This window comes from Vanellus vanellus, assembly GCF_965231255.1.
Source record: "Vanellus vanellus genome assembly, chromosome: 15".
NCBI lineage: Eukaryota > Metazoa > Chordata > Aves > Charadriiformes > Charadriidae > Vanellus > Vanellus vanellus.
The window spans coordinates 4,019,909-4,032,453 of record NC_138920.1 but is presented as its reverse complement, the minus strand read 5'-3'; the positions used below and the strand labels follow the sequence as shown (position 1 = coordinate 4,032,453).

Sequence of the window (12,545 nt, the reverse complement as noted above, 5' to 3'; positions counted from 1 at the left end):
GCCAGACCTCCGCAATAAGGCGGGTTTTACGAGCGTGTAAAACTTGCCGTAGTTCAGGCAGCAGGGATTTTTCCCGGCTCCACGGCGGAGCAAATCCAGCCCTGCTGCTGCCGCTGGAAGCTGGAGTTTCCTTGCAAACCACCAAAGCGGAGGCCAGCGGTTCAGCCTGGTCTCTAAGTCAGCCTCGGTCAGACTCCTCGTGCTGTTGAAGTGCAAGAAATTCTTTTCTTCCTGCAAATTAAGTCCCCGCACTTCGTAATTAATACAGGAAAAATAAAAAAAAGAGCAGATCTGGGAAAATCTGTTCCCCTGACACACACTGCTCTACTGATGGAGAATCCGAAAGAGAGCAGAACGCGCTGTCGGGTGTTGCGTAAAGCTCTTGATTCCTGACCTGCAGGAATAAATCTGGTTTTGTGTTCAGATTGATTTCCTCGGAAGCCTACCGAGCCCTTGCAGGTCTTCCCTGGGTTTCTTTCTGTCCACGCTGCTAATGGAGTTGGCAAACCTCCCCTGGTAACAAGAGATTGCACCTCAGCGGGTTTATCGGAAATGAAGATGGTTAATAAATAAAGCCCGGGTCTTTAAACTCATGTTAACGTTAATTAGATTATTATAAAAGGGAAAAAGTCTAGAAAATGTTTCAGGCAGGGTGTGCTCTCCCTCCCACTGGCTTCCTCCGTGGCTGGATGATGCTGTGCTCCGCGGTGGGGCTGAGCCCTGCTGCCCGGGGGTGGCTGGGCAGGGATGGATCCTAGGCTGAAAATTGGGTTTTCAGGGAAAAATGGTACAAACTGGAAATGGGGTCTTGGCTCAGCAGACAGCAGGGCAGCACCAACACCTTCCGTGCGCCTACAGCTCATCTTCCCTCCACGGCCGGGACAGGGGGTTATGGCTGCTCCCGCCTGACCCAACCACTTGAACTTCGGTTTATGCCGGGACACGGGGGGGATATGTGCTTCCTAAGATGATTTTATTTTGTCTAATGTAGCATTTGACATTTCTTATTAGCCATATATATATATATGTTTCATTTTTATTTCAAATCTTTCGAGGCTGTTGGGCTCAGCAACCTCAGGAGGCGGCACTTGTGCCGATGGCCGGTGCCGTGTCCGTGCGTCCCTGCGGCCGTGTGTGACTAGTCGCCTTTGAGGCCCATCAGATGTCCCCTCACTCTCGAGTTATGAGAACAGATAAATAGGTGTTAGGAAACTCTTCATTTTTGGGGACAACTCCATCAGGTAGCCACCTCTCTCATCTCTTCCGTGTGCACACACGTGCATCGCTTCTGGTCCCTTCCCTCGCTGGGAAATCTTAAAAAGCAGCCAATAATTTTCCTTGCCCATGTTTGGACGACTTTTATTTTCTGCTACATTCGTTTCGAGTGGGATTGGAACCAATTACAATATTTAAAATCAGGAGAGTCATCTCCTGGAGGAGCTGTAATGAGGTGGTGGCCACCAGCAGAGCTTGTCCCCGCGCGTTGGGGTCTTTCTCGGGCCGTGCCCTGGGGCTCAGGGACGTACAAACCTGTGGCTTGATGGTAGTGTCACAGCTTTGGGCAGACCGACGTGGGGGGAGTGGGGACCTGGGGCTTCCACTGACGCCGTTTGTGCTTACTGCTATGTTTCACCCCAACAGCCGTACGGATGATGCAGAAGGGTTGGTTGTGGCACCTTCGTAAACTCAGAGAAGCTGATAGTTTTTCATCTGTGCAGTTACTAAATGTCCACACCAAGTATGGCCCAGAAAGAGCGTGTTTGGGATCCATGGCCTCTAACGCTGCACCGCTGGTGTACCGGGGCTGGACTGTCAGCCACGGGCCCCCAGTACCCTGGTACGACACGTGCCGGTGCTCAGCCATGGCCTCACGCGTGCAGCGGCAAAGCTTGGCCCCAGAAATGCCCAGGACGTTGCAGTGCTCTTCCTTTTCCCAGTCATTTGGCCCAAAATTGCTCATTTCTGAACTTTTCTTTCAGACCCCTGATAGGTACCAGGCACCACTGCCCCCTGAGGCAGGCGGGGGGCACCTCCCGGGCACACAGACAAATTACAATTTGTACAAAGACAATTTAGCACCTCTCTGTAGTCCCCGCGGGCAGGGTGATGGCGGGAGCAGAGCGCCGGGTGCGCGGTGCTCATTTCTTGCTCTTGGCTTGTTTGGAAGGGGGCACGAGGAAGACTTTACCATCTGTGTAGAATAACTTTAAATCAGTCGATAAGAATTCATCGTAAAGTGATTTGACAGTGTGATAAATAAATAAATACCTTTTTTTAATCACAAAGTGATATTCTCCTAACTCAGATCCAGGAGATGGTCCACTCGGACGCCACATCCTATGAGTCCAACCGTCAAGTGCCCCTGCTCAATCGCCCCGGGATGTTAGCCGGCCCCATGAGCGCTCTCAGCCAGTCACAGCTGATTTCGCAGATGGGGATGCGGAGCGGTGTCACCCACGGTTCCCCATCGCCCCCGGGAAGTAAGTCGGCTACACCATCTCCCTCCAGTTCTACTCAGGAAGAGGAGACAGAGTCACACTATAAGGTACGTGCGGTCACGCCTGTTTTTAACAGCGAGAGAACGGCAGATGACGTTTTTCAGTGAGGGGTAAATTGCGCGGAATAAGAACACAGACTTTTTGGTCTTTTTCTTTTTAATATATATCATAGAATCATAGGGTTGGAAGGGACCTCTGGAGATCATCTAGTCCAACCCTGCACAGCTGCTGTACTCGCCCAGCGGTCAGTTTTCGTCTGGCCATTAAGGGCCTTTCTGCAACGAGTCATCAAAGCGATGTCTAACAAGCAGAAATTAATCTTGTAACGGAGAAGGTCACACGTTAAAGAAATGAGTCTGATGCCAGTGGGTGGTTCAGGTCCAATAGGTCCTCAGAGCCAGGGAGCGTGTGATTTTAGGAGGTCTCCCAGCTTCACTGATGCATTTACTTGCTTTGGGGGGGGGGGCGGGTACATGTGGGTGGGAGGGAGAGGTAGCTATAGCCCAGATTCCTGTTGGATTAGTGTTCTCTCTCCATAGTTACTAAAATCATGGTGTCCATGAAGCTCCTGCTCTTCCTGGGTTCAGCATCTCAGAAGGCACCAAGCCACCAGGTTACAGGATCACATCTGTCACCAGTGAACTGCCCCAGTCCCCTTCTGGTGTTAAACACACCTCCTGCCGCCTCTCCAGAGCAGGTCCATGCAGGGGCTGGTGGCCGTGAGCTTCATCCCGCCGCACGAGCCTTCACGGTCGCTTTGACCATGGCTCACCCCTTCCTTGGGGGATGCAGGTGCTGTGGGGCAGTGAGGCGCTGGCTCACCGGGCTTTGCCTTTAGCCGGGAACGTGCCTTAGGTTGTTCAAGCACCTTCTGCAGCCCCGGGCTGGGCCGTTGTCTCGTCCCGTGCTGCGTTGCACCTTCTAAACCCACACCCCCCCCAAGCAGAACCATGCAAAGTCCTGATCTGCTCTGCTCCCTCCTGGGAGCTGCCGGCTCCAGGCAGCCTTGCAGGTAAACGTCTGTTTTCCATAAATACCATTTGCTCTTCGATGCTGCCTGAGCAGGACGGACCATAAAACCCTCCTCGAGGCTGTGGTGGCACTGTGCCTGGTGCCGGCTCCTTCGCTTGGTCAACGGCTGTGGGGAGAGTGGGTCTCCCCCCGCCCCCGACGGCACTTAAGAGAATCAAACAGGGTTACAGTTAGTTAAAATACCATCTCACTCGCTAATGGGCTGAAGCCCTGTCATGCTTTTTTTTTTTCCCCCTAATAAGCTGCCCTTTCACCTCCAGGCCTCCCATTCAAGCCCAATTGGGCAATTTTAAATTAAACACGTTTTTTTTTTTGTCTCTCTACTCATTCACTAATGGTCAGTGCCTGTTTGACAAATGTCACTGCACCGATACTGAACTTAATGACCAGTCAAGAGCTGCTGAGCGGAGGACAGGAGCGCTGCTGCCCTTTCCTCCCTGTGCCGGCTGAAGTGAAGCCTCTTAAATCCCAGTGCGCTTCCAAGCGCACGATGGAATCAGCAAATCCATCGGGAGAAGAGCCCTCACCGGGCGGCACATTTCCCATTTAGACCTGTGCCAGCTGAATATTTTTTTTAATTAATTTTTTTTTTAGACCTCTAAGTGACAAACAGGGCAACTTTCTAAGTCATATAATTAGCCCGCAGTCGGGTAGTGGCTGAGCACGGGGTGCCGGAGCGCAGTGGGTCTGCCGGCGGAGGTGCTGGCGCCCTCTCTGCCCTCCCGGGTACAGAGATCAGACTGCCGCGGCCGGCTGGCAGCCGGCAGGTTTATTCTCAGCCGTGTTTAACCTCTGGTGTATTTGGTTCTTCCTCCACTATAAAATAAGGATAATGGTGCTTCCCTGGAGTGCAAGCTTTCACCGACCGCAGTTAACGCCTTGAGAGCTTTGATGTACATCCAAGTGCTTTCCAGGGGTCTTCTTTGCACGCCATCACACAGAGGTTTCTGCGGTCCCGTGTGTTCAACACAGTCATCCCATATTCACACGGGCATCCCGGAGGAGGCTCAGCCTTAGGATCTGCTCTGCCTTCACTGGAAGCATCCCTGTTTCCACCTTGCTGGTTTACTTCCCAGCCCGGTGGCAGCGTCTCGTGCTGAGCAGCCACAACGTCCCGCTACTGTTGCCTGTGTCCTGCTCCCCTTGGTCCAACCACCCACAGGGCACCCAGTCCGGACACAGCCAGTCCCAGTCACCCATCTGCGCCCAGCCCGGTCAGAAAGAGCGAGCAGAGCATGGTCCCTTCCAACTGAGATGAAAACATTTAATACATAAGATTAAAATAGTTTAATTCCTGGATATTTTTCCTGGATACATGTACGTACCTGTTAGCAGGCTGAAGCTAATTTTGGATGGCCGCGGTGTGATGGCCAATGGTGGCGGTGGTGCCACTTGGTCGGTGCTCATGACCCTCCTGCCTCGGGAGCCCGGAGACTGAGCCGCCGGCACACTTGGGGGGGCGAGGACAGTCAGAAGCAGCTTGCCAAGGGGGATTATTGGGCTGGAAACCAGAAATCATGTGGAAGCTGAGTTTGGAAAAATTAATGGAGTGCTAAAGGGATCTGGCTGGGAAGGAAGGCGTTTGGAGAGGTCCCAGAAGAGGATCAAGGAGAGAAAGAGCTTGTGGTGCCGGGGAGGAGGAGGGGGAAGGGGGGGTGACCGAGGATGAGTGTCTGGGAAGCTCCAGCTTTGAAGCAGGGAGCACTGGAGCTGCAAGGGGCGAACCCAAGCTGTGAGCCAGGCTGTGAGGAGGCACCCAAGCCAGGCTCAGGCATCCACCAGCAGTTTGTGCGATGATCCTAGAGGCTCCTGGGGGACCAAAGAGACCCCTGGGGCTGCTGCCCACCTCGCCGCACTGGGAGCCCTTCTCCACCTGTGCCCTCTCTCGTCCCCTTTGCCAACAAGCTGTAGCAGGGACTCGTATCGGACTACCCCAAGCTGACTGCTACGGTTCCTCTCTTGGTTTTGCAGGTTACCGGAGAGAAAAGACCATCAACAGACCTGGGCAAAAAGCCCAAAAGCCAGAAGAAGAAGAAAAAGAAGGATCCCAACGAGCCCCAGAAGCCTGTGTCAGCCTACGCCCTGTTTTTCAGAGACACGCAAGCAGCCATCAAAGGGCAAAACCCCAATGCCACCTTCGGAGACGTATCGAAAATCGTCGCGTCGATGTGGGACAGTTTGGGAGAAGAACAAAAACAGGTGAGTTACTGATGTCTTGTTTGTTTTTTTCTTCCAACTGTTTCACCATGTTTCCCCATGGTCCAGAGTCTCTGCAAGCCCGGTAGGAGCGTGGCCAGGGGCTTAAACAGGCAGAACCGGCAGCTATTTTCCGGAGCGGTGCTGAAGTGCCCACTGCCACTCAAAGAGATGCTCGAGTGGTTTGTGTGTCGCGCTCCCAGCGGCGATGATGTGACGTGGCCCTTGGACACCTCCCTGGGGTGCCCTGCAGACAGGTCTTTGCCACCCCGCCTGCCCCAAGGCAGGAGGGGCTGACCCCCGGCGCAGGCAGGGCAGGGATGGGGCTGCGGAAGGATGCGCCGAGTTTGCTTTGCCTCTGCCCCTTTTTTAGAAAAACGTCTGTTGTTACATGGGGAAGAGCAAATTTTTTCTGACAACAGATTATTCTTGAGAAGATCATACTTTGCAAACACATCGGTGGCCTTTCCCTGACACGGTGTTTTTGGAGCCTTAGATGGGAGACGGGTTTGTGTTTGCTTATTTACTTACAAGGAGTGACGGCAAACCGGCTAAAAACTATTAACTCTCTACATCACTGGCCTGAAATCTAACGTTAAGGCTTTAAAAGCTTAGGAGGGAGATGTCTGAAGTGGCCTCACAGAGGAAACCTCCCTGCCCCAAAGCTGTCAACCGCTTTCAGTCTGCTTCACACGGAGACTTCCAGGTCCTGCTTTAACTGTTTTGTTGATGCTGAGTGGGTTACAAAAGCCCGTAATTGCTTGTTGCCTATTGAGAAAACCCCGGGGAACACTTCCCGGAGCAAATATGTCTTTTTATCGGGCAGAGCGAGAACTGACACTGTGGGTGATGTGTCTCTGAACCCAAAAGTGCTTTAACTGGCAGTCCCCCCACGAGCGGTGAGCCCTTCTCCTACAGCCTGGAGCCGCGTTCAGCCCGGCTCCATCTCTCCTTGGGTGTCCGTGGGCAGTATTTGAAGCGGCTACGTTTGGGGAGGGAGCAGCAGGAAGGAAAAATAGTCATTTAAACGGACGTCATGCTAGGAAATAGCCTTGCTTTCAACCCCGCAGCAAGACAGGAATAAGAGCAAAGCATCTTCTGGGGTGAAAGCCCTTTTGCTGATCCGTCTGGAATCTCCGTGCTGGGCGAAGCGTTGCTTTGATGTTTTCACGGTCCTCCCTTTTCCCTTCTTTGGAGGGATCGCTGGGGGATCATGCAGGAATTTCTCATGCTGAAGAAGGGAGGAAGGTCCCTTCCTCGCCTGGCAGGTTGACCCCAGCCCTGCTGACGGGGAAGGTGCAGGGCGGGGGCTGGGTTTGGTGCGAGGTGCAGGAGGTTCAGGAGCATGGAAAAACTTTTACGTCATCTCTTTTCCCTGCTTTCATCCCTTCCCACATCTCGGTCTGCCTCTCCCGTACCCCGTCTGGTTCCAAGTGTCTCTGTAGATTGGACTCTGAGTTCGGCTGCAGATGCGGTTTGTGTAACGGAATTGCTGGTGCGACCCTGACTCAGCGCAGTGCAAATGCTCAGCTCTTAATTAACAGCAGGGATTAGACCAGTCCGTTTATCTTCCCTGCTAACTCTCCCTTCTTCTGTTTTATGAGATAGTAGCAGCCTTGCCGTCTCTTTACACACGCTTTCTAAGTGGCTCCATTTCTCCCTCTGTAATTGATTTAATTAAGTCATTTGTTCCTTGTCTGAATGCTTAAATATTAACTTCCTGGCTTTGTCTCCAGCTGTATACTTTTCTCCCACGACAGCTACCTCCCTGCCCAGGACTCCGGCTGCAGGGACACTGTTTATCTTTGGCTCCGGCACTCGGCTGCTGGTTTGTGCGGTGGGGCACGTTCGCTCTTGAAGCGTTTGGCTGGAAGAGAGTTTAGTTGGTCCCTGTTTGCTTTCCCCTGCCAGCACCCCCAGACAAGTTTGTTTAGATCCATAAGGCAATGCAATGGAAAGGAAAAAAAGGGAGGGAAAAAAAAAAAAAAAAGCATTAACAAAATGTCTTTAATACATGAAAACAAGTGCCTGCGATGTCCTGCAGGTCCTTTCTCCCAAGGACTGCAGGACTTGATGCACGTGTCCACGGTGAAGGCAAGCAGCTCATGCCTTGGCACGTCTCAGGAGGGGACGGTGACCAAGCAGGACAGCTATGGGGTGATGCCATCCCTAGCCAAAATCCTGCTGGGTCCTGGCAGTCCAGATTGCCACATCACTGGGAAAGGAGCATCGTGCTCTGGACAGGGGTGGAAAGGAGGAAAAGGGAAGTATTTCACCCAATGCGCTGCTCCTAGCTCTAGTGACAGCGGTGGTTTTGAATATCTTCATATCTTCACGGTAGAAAGCAACACAGAAGACAACCCGTGGAAAAGCCAACACAGTGATGAGCAAGAGACAAATCTGGACGTTCTTACTCAATTAGGACCAAGGGTTTGGTTAAGGAAAGCTTTCCCGTCTTCCTGGCATGAGAAAAGAGGGTGGATTTGAGGCTGGAGGACGTGATTTTGGGCTGGGGTCCCTCACAGCTTGAGATGTTCAGGGTGGGGGCTGGGGCACCGTGTCTCCAGAGGGCCGATGTGCGGACCTCAGCCCCACCATGCAGTTATTAAGCAGTCGTTTATACCACTCTTGGTTTCTGCTTCAGATGTGGATTACAAACCTTATTTTCCACTCCCCCGTGGGCGCAGCATTTCCCCAGCCCTGGCTGTCTTTTGGTTCCTACCTTGAGGGACACCAGCAGGCAGGACAGGCAGGGAGAGCAGGCAGGGAGGGGGTTCAAAGCAAGCTGGCCAATAAACCCAACCTCAGCTGGGGCATTTTGGACTTGTGATCCCTCACCATGTGTCAGCAGCCCTCAGCCCGTGCCCCACTGGGCCTGCAGACATATCCCTCCATCCATCCCTCCCTCCATCTCCCATCCATCCCTCCATCCATCCCCCATCCATCCCTCCATCCATCCCTCATCCATCCCTCCATCCATCCCTCATCCATCCCTCCATCAATCCCCCATCCATCCCTCCATCCATCCATGCCTCCATCCTTCCATCCCTCCATCCCTCCTAGCTCCATCGGGCACAGAGGAGTTACGCAGAGCGTGGGGTGGCCGCTATGCCAGTGCCGAAGGGATGTGGAAAGCGCAGTGCCGGTGGCTCGTAGCCATGGCGTCAGTGCCTCAGGCTAGGAGGGGTGGTCCTGTGCCCACCCCCCAGGCAGGCAGAGCTGCCCCACGCTGTGTGGAGCATCTCTGAGGCAGGAAGGAGATGCCGCCCCGTCGCCGGTGAGCTCAGGCCAGCAGGCGGAGGGTTAAATCCTCTGCCATTTGTGCTGCTAATGATTATATGCACTGTAATATCAAAGCTGTAGCTATTTATTTGCCATTGAGCAGGTGCTGCTGCTCCCACAAAGCAAATTTGCTTTCTCCTCCTGATGAAACAAGTGAAATAAAGGTTGCTCACGTCCCATTTCAGATAGGGTTGGTTTGGTTTTTTTTTTTCCCTGTGCACTAGCTGAAAGACAAACACCGAGCGGGAACCAGAATGCGCATTATGCAAGAAACCATATAATCTAGGAGCATCTTTGATTTGGCTGCTGCTGTCACAGACATGTATTTCACAGAGAAGCTCTCCCTCCCCCCCCCCCTTCCTTTCGTTCTTACTGGTTTATCATTTGTGCCTTTGTCATTTTGTTCCTTCTTCTTCTTCTCTTCTCAGCCTCTTCACAATGAATCTTCATTTTCCCTCTGACACACTTGTATCTAAATTTCCTTATTTCCTGCCTTTTTTTATTTATATCTGTTGCCTGGTGATTTGATCATGCTGTGGAATACAGGATTAGCAATCTCCGTGTCCTTGGGTACCGCTCAAGGACACCTGTTCGGCAAAGCGCCGTTTTCTTCCCCATTTTAACCCCTTCCAGTGTGGCCACGCGTGCATAACGGCAGGAAATAAGAATACCTTTAAATATCTCCGGCGCTGCATTAGCAGGACGTTGTAATCTTCATTCTTCAACAGCTGGCGTGGCCCTTTCTAAGAAGCTTACACGGGAATCTGAAGAATGTGACTCGGGGAAAAAGAAAAAATAAATAAATATTAATACATACTCTTTGAACTTTGCAAATAGTTTAGCAGCTGTTCCTGTAGAGATAGCTTAGACTTCGGTGGAGAGTGAAATGCTAATTCAGCCATTATCATCAAATGGGGTACCTGTCGGAGTAATCCGCCTGCAGCTCCGGGTCCCTGCTCCAGGCTGGCGGAATCCCGTGCCTCGGTGTTATTTTTTTTTTCCTTAGTAGATATAGACTGGCGTTCGCAGCGTTACCCAGCGAGGTTTAAAAGGGCTACCTGATTTGACAGAAATTAGAAGAATTTGAGCACTAGATCGGAGCAAACTCTACTAATTCCCTAGGAAGGCTTCCTTCCCCCAGCACGGACGTCATGCTCGCAGCCCGGTCCCAGTTTGAGTCACCCGTCAGAGCTGCAGCCCCCTCCCCTCCTCCCACGGGGCCACCAGCCCTCCCACGGGCAACCTCTGCTCCAGAGCAGGTGACACCCAGCCCTGGGCGGCTGTCCTCCATCGGGGGCATTTCATTTCTGCCCAGAGAGGGGGGGAGTCTCCCACTCTGGAGCCATTCCAAACCCGCCTGGACGTGTCCTATGCCACTGCTGGAGGTGCCCCTGCTCTGGCGGGGGGTGGCACTGGGGGAGCTCCAGAGGGCCCTTCCAACCCCCACCAGTCTGGGATTCTGTGATAAGCCTGGAGACTCTCCAGAGCATGTTGAGAAGTCACCAGTAGGTCTTACTCTTCTCTGCCATGTTCTTTTATTCCCTCTCTGAGCACCTTCCTGTTGCCCACTGTATTTTGAGGGAAAAGGCTGTTGGTTTGGAGCCCGGTGCTGATGGAGCCTGGGAACGCTGCCAAGCCGGCCGTTGCAGATGTGTCTGGAACCTGCTGCTTTTTGCTAGGAAATCCAGCAACAAATTCAAAGCTTTGGGTCGATGTTTCCCTCCGCCCTGGAAACTCAGAGCAGAGGCATCGAGAAGTTCCTGAGCAATCTGCTGAGAGAACTTCAGGCTAAGCCATCCTAAGTGAGCAGAAGCAATGTTGGACAAAATCGGCATTTCCAGTTGAGTTTATGAATCTGGGGACTCACTGGGGACACAAAGGTACCGGAGGTGAGTTCTTGCTCGCGATAGCCCTGCTTCACCACGACCAGTTCGGTAATGCTAAGTGACTCCGGGGTCAAATGCGTATGTGATTTTCCGACCCAAATGCACAGCCTGGAGAATAACACAGCGTTCACACTCCAGGGATAATTTACCCAGCAGAGAAATTACTGCCTCAGCAGAAAATAATAGATCGCCCATCTAATCAGATCCATCTGCTCATTGAACCTGATACATCACCTGGTGACAGGACACTGCGTCTATCTGGAGTGGGATGGAGGCATCTCGGGCCAGCTGTAAAGCTGTATTACGGCAGAGCCACCGCAGGGGAGACATCCCATGGGGACCGCGTGCAGCAGGTTCTGCCTGACAGTGTAGCCACCAAACTGCCCAATTCCAGCATTGCACAGAGCTGTCAGCGGTGGAGCCACCACGGCCGGCTGCTTTTCTGCTGCTGCCCCAAAACCCTGGCAGTGAAGGGCTGGAAGGAGGTCTCAGCATCTTCTGAGTGTCAAGGAAAGCCAGGTACCAGAGGAGGATAAAAGCACCAATCCCAAACAAGGTTTCAAGAAAGGTCTGGTGGAGACCAGGATAATAATAGGGAAGATGTGAAGGATCAGAACTGCTCCTACAAGCAGCTCCAAAAGTGTGACTTCTCTTCTTGGAGAGCAAGATCAGAAGCGTGGAAGATGAATGTTGTGTGCTTTTCTTTGGAGGTTAGGAGTTGGATTTGTCACCTTCCTCCTCTGTTTCATTTGGAGTCTTCTGTGGGTTGTCCTGAGAACACACGTGTGCCCTCGCATGGAGTGACAGATGACTTACAGCCAGGTGGCACCATGAAGTCGAGGCAGAGGAAAGCAGGAGCCTTTCAGGAAGCTTTAATCAGTGGTAATTGCTGCTGGATTATGGGTTTCTCCATTCATTCTCCAAAGGACTGCTTCGCAACACTGTATCTCCACCAGGGTAAAGGAGGAGCTCTCCCGAAACCGTGCAAATACTTCCCATTGCCTGAACCTTTTATGTAGGTGACCTCAGGGATGTCAGATGCTCAACAGCTCCCATGCCGTAGCTGGGAGAGCCTGGGGGAGCGGGAGTACTGCTTACCCAGCAGCCTATGATGGGCATCATCGACAGGGCCTCCCATGTCCAAGTGTGTTGACCTCAGGATTTAGCAATCCAGACTATAGGTATTAGTCTGAAGAAGATGTGCTGAGATTTAAACAGTAAATCTAGCTCGGGTTAGTTGGTTTTAAGGGAGGGAGGGACAGAATAAGTCTTCCCCAAGAAGGGAGCGATACAGAGGGTGGGTGCAAGGAGGAGAAGAAGAGCTGGGAAGGAATAAGGATGACGTGGCCGTGTTTGCTATATGCATTTCCCACGGCCGTGCGGAGGCCGTATGCAAAGAGAAGGATGGTGTGGCAGGCACAGCCGCACAGCGAGGAAGTACTTTCGAGTCATCTTATGAATAAGCCATAAGTTATAATGATCCCAAGAGAGATCTTGCAGGAAAACGTATAATAGTCACAAGAAAACCCCTCCAGATTTACAAGCAGAATAAAATCCAAATTTACACATTTGGGGGAAAAAAAGAACCCAGTCATAGAATCACAGAAAGGAGGGCAAGGAGAGACTTAAGAGGTCAACCAGACTGTACTGC

General features: G+C 52.3%; 1 protein-coding gene across 1 annotated transcript in view; it reads left to right on the top strand.

Annotated features, from left to right (window-relative positions):
* Positions 1-12,545, top strand: part of TOX2 (TOX high mobility group box family member 2) — a gene marked incomplete at its 5' end in the record, with an annotated part of 163,944 nt that overhangs the window by 136,204 nt on the left and 15,195 nt on the right. Inside the window, 2 exons of the mRNA XM_082491048.1 lie at positions 2,306-2,545; positions 5,502-5,729. Of these exons, the coding sequence (XP_082347174.1) occupies positions 2,306-2,545; positions 5,502-5,729 (468 nt within the window). The remainder of the gene's footprint in view (positions 1-2,305; positions 2,546-5,501; positions 5,730-12,545) is intronic.